At 34.7% G+C, this 12,966-nt stretch overlaps 1 protein-coding gene across 1 annotated transcript in view; it reads left to right on the top strand.

The window, feature by feature from the left end:
- The window catches only part of ASAP2 (ArfGAP with SH3 domain, ankyrin repeat and PH domain 2), a 71,146-nt gene that overhangs the window by 37,744 nt on the left and 20,436 nt on the right, over positions 1 to 12,966 (top strand). Inside the window, exons 12-20 of the mRNA XM_019471085.1 lie at positions 4,593 to 4,680; positions 6,564 to 6,612; positions 6,722 to 6,888; positions 8,276 to 8,409; positions 9,143 to 9,237; positions 10,943 to 11,132; positions 11,578 to 11,663; positions 11,873 to 11,988; positions 12,469 to 12,536. Coding sequence (XP_019326630.1) covers positions 4,593 to 4,680; positions 6,564 to 6,612; positions 6,722 to 6,888; positions 8,276 to 8,409; positions 9,143 to 9,237; positions 10,943 to 11,132; positions 11,578 to 11,663; positions 11,873 to 11,988; positions 12,469 to 12,536 — 993 coding nt within the window. The remainder of the gene's footprint in view (positions 1 to 4,592; positions 4,681 to 6,563; positions 6,613 to 6,721; positions 6,889 to 8,275; positions 8,410 to 9,142; positions 9,238 to 10,942; positions 11,133 to 11,577; positions 11,664 to 11,872; positions 11,989 to 12,468; positions 12,537 to 12,966) is intronic.

Genomic DNA, 12,966 nt, shown 5'->3' with positions numbered 1-12,966 from the left:
TTGACCCTGGCAGCAAAAATGAATCAATCTCTCATTTGTGCATCTAACCACAAGCTGTTGCCTTCTGAACTGACAACCAGGAGTTAAGGAGGAGTGAAAAACCAAGCCTGCAAAGTAGAGTTATTACTATGGCTTTGGAATTGTCCACCAGTTTATCCCTGTTCTCATTCAAGTGCGTATGAGTGCGTCTTTGTCAGAGAAAAGTCTGTTACTGTTTCTATACTGGTGTCTCTGTGTGCTGTAAATGCGCTTGGCATTGGACATGCTGTAGTGGTACCAGTAGGAGTGTAGCTAGGGCAGCTCAGAGCTGGCAGAGGCTACAAAATCCACTTGTGGAGCAGAATTTTAAAACTTTCACATGCAAGTACAGTTACTGAGTCTATCAAGATACTGTTGTTCTTCTCTTTTTGTAAGCCATCTACCAGATGGTCTAACATTTTTAGAAGCAGTAAGTTCCCACTGAAATCAGTGGAGCTGTAGCTGGAAATCAGTTGCTAAGGTAGATACTTCAATGTGAGTTTAGATATGTGGGTTTCACAGGTTTGGTCTTGATCTCTTTGTATTACAAAATTAAAAGAGCACTTTCTTGTTTTAAAATACACTCCTAAAAAGTATTTTTACTTATTTGCTCACTTTCCCCTTATGTATTGATGGCAGTTTTATGTAAAAATATAATGCTTGTTTCATAGACTTTGAAATGGGTAGAAGCGATTTCTGTTCGTTAAGAATTTTCTGGGCTGCACTGAATGTCTTCTGAGACTTCTGAAGCAACAACATTGATTTCCAAGCTTTCTCAGGGTTGATGTCTCCTGTATCATTCTCTCTTCCCAGCTGTTCATCAAAATGAACCATCTCTCAGAAATTCAGTTGTCAGTTTTGTTTGCTTTATCAAATACAAATTTGTAAATGCTTTTCCTTTAAAGGCTAAGTATTCATGGATTTCTGTTCTTTGGTCATGTAGCCTCTTTTTATGAGGGACTATTTTTTCAGTTAGTTTCTGGAACAGCTATCTTCAGGCAGTTGCAGATGCTGTATTCTGACTTAAACTTGCCTGCCAAGTGCTCTCCTGATATGGATGGGGAGACAATATGGTTGGTTCTCTGTCAGTCACCCAGCTGTAACGCTGAATACATGTGTCTGCATTGGCATATGTGCAGAAGTCATACTTTTAGACAACTAAAAGCTTCAAAGAAATTAGCATTCATAGAGCAACGTGCAAGGTAATGGTTGATGGAAAAACAGACATTGCTCCTTTGTGTAATTAGCAGTTGGAAATTTTCCGACATCTACCTGACTGTAATTTAATATACGTAGATGAAAAAACAATGATAGAAGCAGATTGAACCATGTAAATAGGAATTCCTAAGTGGTTTGCAGATCAGCAGGTCCCAAGGGAAAAACTTATATTTGAGGAACCTCAGATTCCTCAAAGTTGGTTTGTGTTTAAAGAGCTTAAATGGAATTTGCTAGTTGTCTGCAAAAAAGGAATATGAGAGACTCATTTTCAAGGAATCTTTTTTTGTTGTTCTTTCTTTACTGCTGGAAACTTTAATCTACCATTATGATTAACAGGGCAATCTGAAGGCAAAAGAGTCAGATTTAATATTTTGATTCTTAAGTAGATCACTGTGATATCCAGAAAAAATGCACGATGAAATCAGCCAACCAGTCTGTTAAGTAAGTGAACACATTTGCTCGTGCCTTTTGTAAAAATCAGCTCTGTATCATGGCACTCCTCGATATTGTCTTAGAGGCCTAACCTTTTGATTCCTACACTTACTGTTTGTTGCCAGAACATATAAGTCAGTTTTGGTGGTTGGAGGGTTACAGTTTCTCCAGGAAGAAACACAACTTGATGCTGAAGTCTGCACATATTGCATGAGAGGTGGCAGCACATCTTTTCAGGGTGTTGGTGTGTTACCATGGATGTCTGAAAATTCACTAGTAGTCTGAAATTTAATTGTCTAATCAGAGACTCAAGCAGGAAAATGAAACCCAGAGGTTTCAAACAAATAGTGTAATAGCAATTACGCGTTTGTTACCATTTTCTACTTCTAGTGTCTCCTAATCCTGCCAAACATCTGGTTCAACCTACAGCCTAGTGCGGCTAAGGAATTTATACAGCCTTGCCTCCCTTTGTCTTGAGACTCTAACTTCTGCCCAAGCAGCACCTGCTGTGTGAGAGAAGTGTGTTGTCCACCAAGTAACGGGCACGTGTTGGGGAGGCAGGTGGAGAGAGCTGTTATTTGGCCACAGGATAAAAGCATGAATGTGGTGCTATCAGCCACATGCAAAGATGTCAGGGTTTTTTAATACCCTTGTTAATGGTGACTTCAGGTTAGGAGGTCCTTGGTTAAAAGCTTTGGAATATGTTTGGATTCCAAGATCAGCACATTGGCCCAGGATGTGTTTTAGGTTGTTGCAGCCATTTCTTTGGGTTCTCAGATCCTGATATGGAGTTCTTACGCTGCATTCTCCTATCCAGAGGTAGGAGTTTTGTGTATATTGGTCCTTCAGACCTCTCTGAAGCATTTTAGTGGATCCATTTACAGCTTCATATTTCATAAGTTACAGAAAACTAGTTAGGTCCTGAATGTGCTTCAGGTCCAAAGTCCCAGGGCAAGTGGATTCTTTCTTAACCTGAATTTACTTGTGTTTTTACATTCTCATAGAGCCTGTGAGAAAGGTATATATGAGTTGCCCAGTGGCTTGTTTACCAAATACTTATGTTTAATTTTTGTTTGCTTTATTTTGTATTTTCATTATAGGCAGCTTCTGGACACTTCTTGGACAAACAGTCACATTAAAAATGTAAACACTGGAAACTTTAGTGCTATGGCTATTGAGTATATTTAAATATAACCAAGAAAATGGGCCCCAGCTGGCATTTTCAAGATGTTTTCTCGTATGCTTCTAGTTACAAAGAACTCTTGTTGTTGATAGGCTAAAATAATGAAACCTGTGTGCACTTTTACTACTAAAAGGAATGTCTGGAATTTGAAAAGCTATTTACTAGGCAGAGAATACAATGTGGTTGTCAATTAATTGTCATCTTGCTGCCTTCAAAACCTCTCTTGGGTACAATTTGTTTTACATTGCCCAGCAAGTGACCTGCAGGTTTGTTGTTTCAAAGCATACAGGACTTTATGTCTGCTGCTTATGTTTTTCAAGTACACCATGCTGCTTTTTTTTTTTTTTAAAACAGGGGGAAAAAAAAGTAATTGTTACCCATCTTATGTTTCTTCATAGTTTTGATTTTTTACTGGTCTTCAGACATAATGATGCTGTTGTTCTTTTTTGACCAGCTACATCATTTTATCAGATTGTTTCAAGGAAGTCTGTACTCTTCAGACTTATTCTCCCTTCTTTTTTGAATGAAATGTTTTCATCAATAAATTTAGGTGAGATTGAGAAGATGTACGTTTCTTATGATTCATTGCAAGTTAATTACATTATGTGGTAGTTCGGCTTCATTTGATAATAGTTCTTGTTTAGATGATTAAATCTTGTTTTAGCAACTCGATAGATTAAAATTATTAGAATGCAACAATAAGTGTGGTAATGTGTTTATGTATATTGCTGTCTTTACAATAGTACTTTCGTAATGATTTAAACAAATTACTATTTTTCAGATATTATTGTCTAGAGCAGAGCCTCTCTAGTTAAATCTGCTTTCTGATTGCATTATTCTAAAAGAAGAGTGAAACTAGTTATCCATTGTAGCAAGTGCAAGCCATTCCTCAAGTCAAGGTTGCAAACTTAACATCTTAACTAGGTCCTAACCCAGGTCTGTAGGACAGGTGGGTTAAGGGAAAGAAGAGATTAGCGCAGAGATGCTATTTGAAAAGTCTTTGTAGCCTTTATGAGATTTTTCCAAAGTGAAGCTTGCTTGTGCATTTTGTTTTTAGTAAAACATTGCTGCTTTTTATTTAATAAGGAACTGAAATAGCTGAGAGGAACTTGACTAGAAAACATATATTGTTATAGAATATATTTTGTTTCACTGCATTTTTTGGTAATGAACTATCTCAGTTTAGTTTTGCATACGTTTGTTGCAAGACTTCTGTGTGCAATCTTCTTATTTTCCTTCAATGTGTCCCTTTAGTGATTTAAAAATTGAGCATTTGTTCTAAACTTGTTATCTAGGCTCTCTTTAAAGACATTAGCAGGAGTCGAATTATTTGATTATTGAAAACCTAGACAACTAATTTTTTAAAACTAAATTTCTAAATGTTAGAGGATTAAACTTAGGTAAAATTAATCTGTCTCTTTGTCATACCTGATTTCTTCAGATAAGTGTTACTGGTAAGGTGATCAGAGTAGTGATAATTAAAGTGATTTTAACCAACTTCCCTTTCAAAATTCTAGTGACTATACAGTTATCAGTGAACAAAATAGCCAAATATAAGAAAATGTAGTTTACAAACCATGATGCAGAAGAAAACATAAATCAAAACCTGAGTACCTTAAAAATTAAAGGAATAGCCATTTGTCAAGTCTTTTTGGCCAGTGGGATGTTATCCTATGTTTTTGGGCTGCAGGGCTCAGTCATTATCAATATGCTAAAATGTGTATGCTTTATCTTCAAATAGGCTAACCGACCTCCAGCAAAGCTCAATCTGTTAACCTGCCAAGTGAAAACAAACCCAGAGGAGAAAAAATGTTTTGACCTCATATCACGTAGGTTTGTTGTTTAGGTCTTTTTACTTGCAGCTAATATCAAAGGGTTTTGCATTATTTCTGTAGATGTGTCAATAATCCACTTAAACATTTGCACAATTGTAGAATGCTTTCCCTTTATAAAATGTCCTTCCTATGACGATTTAACATTTCACTTATTTTAGCATAATGCAACTAACTGTACCTGTTTCTTTGGAAAACCACTTGTTTTTAAAGCTATCTTTACTCCTTCATTCTATATAATTTTGTGCTGCCTTATAGAAGAGAATATTTTTGCTGTGACATCACTCTTTATATTGAAAATGTCACAGCTGATCATTTTGGAAAGTTATGACTTTGTACAAGATCAGAAGAAGCTTTTCAAACATGACAAAACTTCTTAAAATTTAAGTGTAGTGGTTGCTATGTAACTGTGAAGAAAATACTGAAAGCTTTTTTAGCTTTATTATCTCATAGTAGATATAAAGGTGAGATAAATAGAGTGCATGTTAAAAACACCAAAACAGAATAATTTGGGGAACTGAATGGGATGATACGAAATTGTATAGTAGAATGTTTCCTTTGTTTTCTCAGTGGGACATTTTAGTATTATATTTATGGGCTCAATAAAAATACATTACTAAAATATATATCTCAAATTATTTGGGGAGAAGAATATAAATCTATTCCTCATTTGTCTCTTTGTCAGAGCATAAAGTTCTTCTCTATTTGTAAATGTACGGTATGCTACTAACATTAATAGACTAGTACTCATGTATGCAAGATACAGCTTTTCCATTTCTGCACAAGCAAGTGGTCTTCCCTGTTTACTTTTGCACTTCCTTTCTTTGTTGATTACCATGTCACATTTTGTCCAATATCAGCTTATCACAACATTATCATTTGTCCCATCATATATACAACAAGGCATAACTGGCCTCTTAGCCTTCTCCAGATCACTTTTTCACTTTGTTTTACTAAAGAGTTTAAAAACATTCCTTGTTTTTTAAAAACTGCAAATTGCTGTGTCATGGCAAGATAAAATCTCTTATTCTTTATCTAGCACTTTCCTTTCTGTCCTTTCATGTATCCTTACTCTCTTAATTTCCATGTTTGAAACTATCTTTTAATACCTTTCTGCCTGAATATTTTTCAAACCTTAGGAAATTTCAACCTAGAATATCTTTTTGCCAGGAGCTTTACCTCTGTTCTTCTCATCAACTATACTAATTTTAACTCCAGCTCAATCACCAAACTGTATCATATCTCATTTGTTTCATAGGCTTAAAATGTATTATGCTTTTTTCTTTAATAGTATACTATGATAACAATGCTTAGAATTATGGAAGTTGTAGTAAATTGAATTTTTTTAGCTTGATTTAATTGAAACAGCTTGTGGCTTATCCTGATTGTAGTTTGGACTTTGTGTCTGTCAAATTTGTTTTGTCATTTTTGATTACTGTGGTTTTAAGAGCTCATTTGGAAACTTTGAATCTTTCTTATATACACAGATAAACTCAAATATGGACTCTCTATTTTAGTCACACACCCCACCACCCCTAGCAGAACTTTAGACTTGTGATTACTGAGGTTATATCTAGAACATGGAAAAATGACTATGCTCTCCTGCTGCTTATGTGATAGAAGCACAGCACTGAAGAAAACAGTTTCTGTTTAAAGAGCAACAAGCCACCTTGTGTAAACATAGGTATAAACATAGATGAACTGTAGGTACTGTAAGGGACACTTGCTAAATAGACTTTTTGCCTCTCAACACTCCAGTGATGAGACTAGAGACCTCAGGAGTCAGATGTCAATTAATTTTAGATTTTTCTGAGAAATTTCTGCAAAATCAGTTTTTCAATCATTTTTTTTAATCAGTATGTGAATTATTTATTGTGCAGACGACAGGACGTACCACTTTCAAGCAGAAGATGAACAGGAATGTCAAATGTGAGTTACTTTGCTAATTTTATTTCTGATACTGGTGTTCTACTGAGACATTATCTTGAACTTTAGAAGTGCTGAAACATTTAATAGCAAAATATTACTGCCATTTTAGATGGACATCTGTGCTACAAAACAGCAAAGAGGAAGCTTTAAATAATGCATTCAAAGGAGATGATAACACAGGAGAAAATAATATTGTCCAGGAACTGACAAAAGAAATTATATCTGAAGTCCAGAGGATGACTGGAAATGATGTGTGTTGTGACTGTGGAGCACAAGGTGACTCAATTAAGCATATTTCTAATTGGTAAAACTTGTATGTCTCATGAGAGTATTTAAGCTGATGTTTTATGCTTTCACTTTTACTGCTTATGTCACAAAGATTATACACATAGTAGAATATGCTAACAATTTAATCGCGCTACTTTAGTAAGGTTGATTTGCTATATGCATATTGTCAGCGGGGAGAAGAGTTACAAAGAAGCTTATTTTTCTCCCATGTATTTTGCTAATTGTAACTTTTGCTTATATAAATCAATTGAACTTATTTTATTAGCCCATATTTTACGTAAGATTCAGGAAAAACTGGACAGCAGTAAGATACTTAAAGCATTTTCCTAATATACCTCTTTTCTTTTTCTCTTCTTTTTTTTTTTTTTTTTAAATTTTCTTTTTATGTTTGACTTTGAGAGTGAGCCAGGGAATATGTCTAAGACTGTGCTCATTTGGAAAAGAGTGCACCTGCTGACTATGGTTTGCAGTGTTGGTTTTGTTGATCGATTATTATTTTCTACTTTAATCCTCTTAAAATTATTTTTTAAATCCTGCTGTTTCCTGTGTTCTTTTATGTTACAGAGGCATTACAGGATTTAGGGTTTTTTGATCTGAAACTGTAGCTGAAAACATCAGATCTGAAGCTGTATGCACTTTATAAGTTGATGGTAACTTCCAGCAATAGATACTGTATAAAACTATGGGAAGAGTCAATCCTGCTGTCTTTAAAGGAGAAGATTCTAAATAGCTATTACCAAACCTTTATCAAATAAATGAATTTCTAAGCTGTCTAAATCTTCAGAAATTAATTATTTGTCTGGAAGATGAGGGAATGTTATAGCAAGAATGCAAAATACCAGGAGAAAAGAAAAGCAAGCGTAATGAAAGGAGAGGGATGAGCCTTAGTATCTTTGAAGTAGTTGCATGAGAATCCATTGTAGTGTGGTGCTGTATGTATACTTCAGAATCACTGCTGCTTCACTTAGTCTAAAGTCTGTACTTGAAATAAAAAAAAACCCCAACCTGTAGGCATTGTTATTTCAGTTTGAACTGCACCTATACTCCCAATTGAGAATGTGACACCATTATACTGGTGGTGGAAAAATGCAGTTCCTGAAAGCCGTGTGGTGAATGACAAACTGGACTGTTTGAGCAGCTCCCTTGGAGAGTGATGTCCTTTACAAAAAAAAATTTGCATCTTCACATCTTTCGCCATTAAAAAAATCCTGGTTTGTGTTTCCCAATAGAGTAAATGTAAAGACATAAATTAAAAAAACTGATAATTCATGTACAGGAATCTTATTTTACAGAATTTCATTTCTATATACTACATTTTCTAGAATGAAATAATTACCTGAATAAATTTTAATTCTGTGGGTGCTTTCTGTTTCAGATCCTACCTGGCTTTCAACAAATTTGGGAATTCTAACTTGCATTGAATGCTCAGGAATCCATAGAGAACTTGGTGTTCACTATTCCAGAATGCAATCACTTACATTAGATGTGCTGGGAACATCTGAACTTTTGGTAATCAAATTGCTTTTATTAACTTAAAAATAGTACTATAAAATACTTCCAACACAAGTATATTTTTGTCACTTTAATGATATGTTATTCCAATCTTGAAAGTTGCCTCTGGATAAACGTTATTTAAGAAAGTGTAATCCTTCAAGTTTAAGGGAACCTCCTGGAACATAGTGTCTTACTGTAAACTTTGCCTGATCTTAGAATTCAAATTAAGTAGAGGCTTCATATTTTTTGTGTTTCCAAGTATTTTTACCCTTGGTTGCTTTTTAAAAGAACACAGCTGTTTGACATATGAATGCGCCTCTCAGATTAAAAATTGAAGGACTTCACAAATACTTATCCCATTAATTATTTAGCATTATTTTAGAAGAGAACTTTAATCCTCAAAGGAAGAAAATGTATTCAGCTTTGCTACACGAAGACATTACCGCATATCAGCTGCTCTGTGACAGTTCATATGTGAGTTCTTACCCAGCACAAAATATTTTGCTTTTATTGTATGAACTGGTGTCTTGATGGATTATTCTGCAGTTACTTGTTTGTGTATTAAATTGCAGCTGAAAACTGACATCCAAAAGCTACTAATCTGTTCACGATCACTGACATAGTAGCAGAACTAGGAATCAGAAACAAAAAGTCCCAGCTCCCCTTTTCCCTTGTCCTCCGACTAGTATGTGTGTGGCCAATAACTGAACATGTTTATTAAGTGAGCTGTGGATCTTTTTTTTAACAGCTTGCAAAGAATATTGGGAATGCTGGGTTTAATGAGATTATGGAATTCTGTCTGCCAGTTGATGAGATGGTCAAACCTAATCCAAGCAGCGATATGTAAGTAAAGAGCCAGTACTTCTGAAAAAGACAGGCATTTAATTTAATATTGCTAATGGGTTGTGCCATTATGGTTTGCATCAGCAGGCCATGGAAGATGTATGTCATATATAGCCTTATAGCCAAGGAGTAAACCTTTTTTCTGATGCTTTGCATGTCTGTTTTATTGAACTTTATCTGATTGTACCTTCCGTAATAGTAAGGATTAGTTTACCAACTCTCTGAATCATGATTTGTGGGACAGAAACAAATCAAACATGACTTGTTGAGAATTTAAAGACACACAAGGGTAGGGATTAAAAACAAAGCTATTAATTTTGTGCCATTTAAATACAAAATAGAAATTGAATTAAGGTACACGTTTTACCTGAAAGATACTGAACACCTAGTGTTTAGAAACTACACCTAGGACTTAAGTCCATAACTATGTGGAATAAAGACAGAACATTTAATTGAATTCCTCGAAAACACTGAACTGTGATGGCAGAGACACAGCAAGGACAGCTGCCTACTTGGCTGGATACTACTCCGCCGTAAAAGAGCTAGTAAATGACACAGAAACAAACCCAGAAGAATTGGCTTTGGATGAAGCTGATTTTACATTATCTGGACTTTCACCATTCTGACAGAATCAATGTTAAACCATGCAGTTTAAATTATTTTTGACTACCGCTATCAATATTAATACAGAATATTAATATTAATAATTAAAGTTACTAATAATTTTACTGAATGCTAAATCAATAGCATAAGAAGACTTCTAAAAAATGGTATTTAAAAAAAATCATTTAGTTTGATACATCTACATATCAAATTTGGTTTTTTTTAAATGTGAGCCTGAAGACAAACACTTTTTAAAAACTATGAAGGAATACTGTCATATGCTTTAGGAACAAGAGCTATCCATTGATTCAATTTATTATTATTTGGATTTTTTTTCTTTTTGCCCATTATATAGTATCTAGATGATAAAGTATGGCTTTGCTAAATGTCTTCCGTGCAATGTTGTGTACATCCCAAGAGCTGGTAAGGTGTTATGCCTTTGGGAGGTGTGCAAGCTCCTGTCCTGCTGTGATGGGAAGAGGAGTAGTCATTTGTTAGTTGCATCTCAACAGCAAAAATGATAACTCATGTGCTGATTCAAGTGTACTAAGTTTTCACCTCAGTTTAGAGGCGAAACTAAAAACTCCACTACATCCTCCCTGTCACAGTTGTCATGAAGAGTTGCTTTACAGAACATACTCACTTCTGTGAATACAGATCCAAGGCCTGGACAGTCTGTGCTGAGGCATAAGACAGATTTTTGTATCCCATGCCTTCCATCCCTTTCCAGCATGTGTAAAAGTACAAGTCAGGTAAACGGAAACCTGCCAGGCTGCTGTTAGCAAACCAGCATTATGAAGCTTTGATGTATCTTCTGTATGTAGAGCTGGGTAATCTTGATCTCAACTTCACAGCAGAGTTCAGAGGGGAAAATTCATGGTCTGTCTTCGTATTGGATATTTGATTAATCTTCTGTAGCTACATTTCATACTGGAAATACAAGACTGCATGTCTTACATGCATATTTAAAAAGAAAAATTATCATAATTAATGAGAAATAGTCTTTCCCAGATTTTATTTCAAATGACTTGCATGTATTTATGGAAATTCTAATGTGTATCTTCTGCTAAAAGTTATAGAAGTAAATTATATTCAATTTCAGGAATGCAAGAAAAGATTATATTACTGCCAAGTATATTGAGAGGAAATATGCAAGGAAAAAGCATGCTGACAATGCGGCTAAATTACATGCTCTTTGTGAAGCAGTCAAATCAAGAGACATTCTTGGATTAGTCCAAGTATATGCTGACGGTGTGGATCTCACAGAAAAAATTCCACTGGCCAATGGCCATGTAAGTGTTGTAAATTTTATTAGACAAATTGTTATATGTGCAATATGCTTTCATTAATTAAAAAGGACTATTTTTTCTTATTTGAAAATAAGATTTGAAACACTGTTCTGAACACTTGTCCTTTTGGTGATGCAACTTAACAATAACAAAAGAAGATATTAAACAGTTTAATCTAAAATTCTTTCCAAATACTATCATATTTTAAATGTATTAAAAGATTAAACATCAAATCATTCAGTAATCCATTTATTTTCAACCCATTTGTTTGTTTACTTTAAAGGAACAAAAGGGAAGCAATAAATGTCTTCACAAGAGATGTTTTAATGGTAGCATGTCTGAATATTTTGAAATTAAATGTTTTAATTGATCTAATTTATGTCTTAATAAGATTTCTGCTTCTCTGTAGATCAGAAGAAACAAATGTGTTCTTTTATTCTGTTCTTAGGTGCAAGACGAAACAGCACTTCACCTTGCTGTTAGGTCAGTTGATCGAACATCCCTTCATATAGTTGACTTTTTAGTGCAGAACAGGTAAGTGTACGGAAAGCTATTAAAATGTTATTGATACTGCTTTTATGTCAAATAATACAAATACTAAATGAATACAAATACTAAAACTAATTCTAGTATTTGCAAATGTAATTTTATTCTTTTAAAATCTTGTAATGAGAGAAGTTTATTAATACAGCGTAGGAAACTAAGTTTAATCAGCTTTCTTCTTCTTTCTTGTACTCTAATAGTGGCAATCTAGATAAGCAAACATGTAAAGGTAGCACAGCCCTGCATTACTGCTGTCTGACGGACAACGTTGAGTGCCTCAAACTGCTGCTGAGAGGGAAGGCTTCTATTGAAATAGGTAAAAGGGTAATGTGTACTTCAATTTAATATTTGCCACTGCTTCAGATAAGAAACAGTGAAGGTGGAATAAGTGCATTTTCTCCTCAATTGTTTATCATAATTCTGTGAATATGATCTTCATTATAAAAAAAAACAATATTCACTGTTTATTTCAAGTTTAAAATTGACTTATACATTACACTTGCTTTTTAAACAAATTTAGATAAGTACCAAGATTTTCAACTGATATCTTGTTGCTGAGTTATATACTGCCATTTCATGGCTATCAATCCATATATATGGCATGTTGAGTTGCTACTGCTTGTCATGTTCAGAGGGTTGGTATGAGGTGGACCTACATATGAAGGAAAGAGCTGAATTTTAGAGTGTGTTGGTCTAGTACTTCACTATGTACCTGCAGGTTTGTCTTTATCTTTAGTAATGGACACGTTAATAGTGACACCTATCATCATAACTTTCTTTTCTTGCTGTAATATAGCTAATGAATCAGGAGAGACGCCACTTGATATAGCTAAACGCTTAAAACATACTCACTGTGAAGAGTTGGTAAGTGTTGCATCTTTCTGTGTGTTGTGCATTTATAAGCAGAATCATGTCTGAATATTTAACAGTTTACAGTTGAAAATTCAATGAATATATTCCAACCGGAATAGTTGTATACTTAGAAATAGTTACATGCTTATATCAAGTTACATGCTTTTAAGAAGAAAATTATATTTCTTTTTAGATGCTTTGGAAATGCTAAACTTCTTGCGGCCAGGGGATGATTCTGTTTGAGCTATTAGTCCTAGATCCACAAGTGTCTGACATCCCGTTGAAATGTAATCACTAAAGTACATTTTATGGGTGAAGGCCATGGATGAAGGCCATTCTCTTGTTGCCCAGAGAAGTTGTGGATGCCCCGTCATTGGAAGTGCTCAATGTCAGGTTGGATGGGACTTAGAGCAACCTGATCTAGTGAAAGATGTCCCTGCCC

Source organism: Aptenodytes forsteri, unplaced genomic scaffold (genome assembly GCF_000699145.1).
Source record: "Aptenodytes forsteri isolate BGI_AS27 unplaced genomic scaffold, ASM69914v1 Scaffold94, whole genome shotgun sequence".
Classification (NCBI taxonomy): domain Eukaryota; kingdom Metazoa; phylum Chordata; class Aves; order Sphenisciformes; family Spheniscidae; genus Aptenodytes; species Aptenodytes forsteri.
Note: the sequence above shows the minus strand (reverse complement) of the source record. Positions and strands in the feature narration are given on the sequence as shown.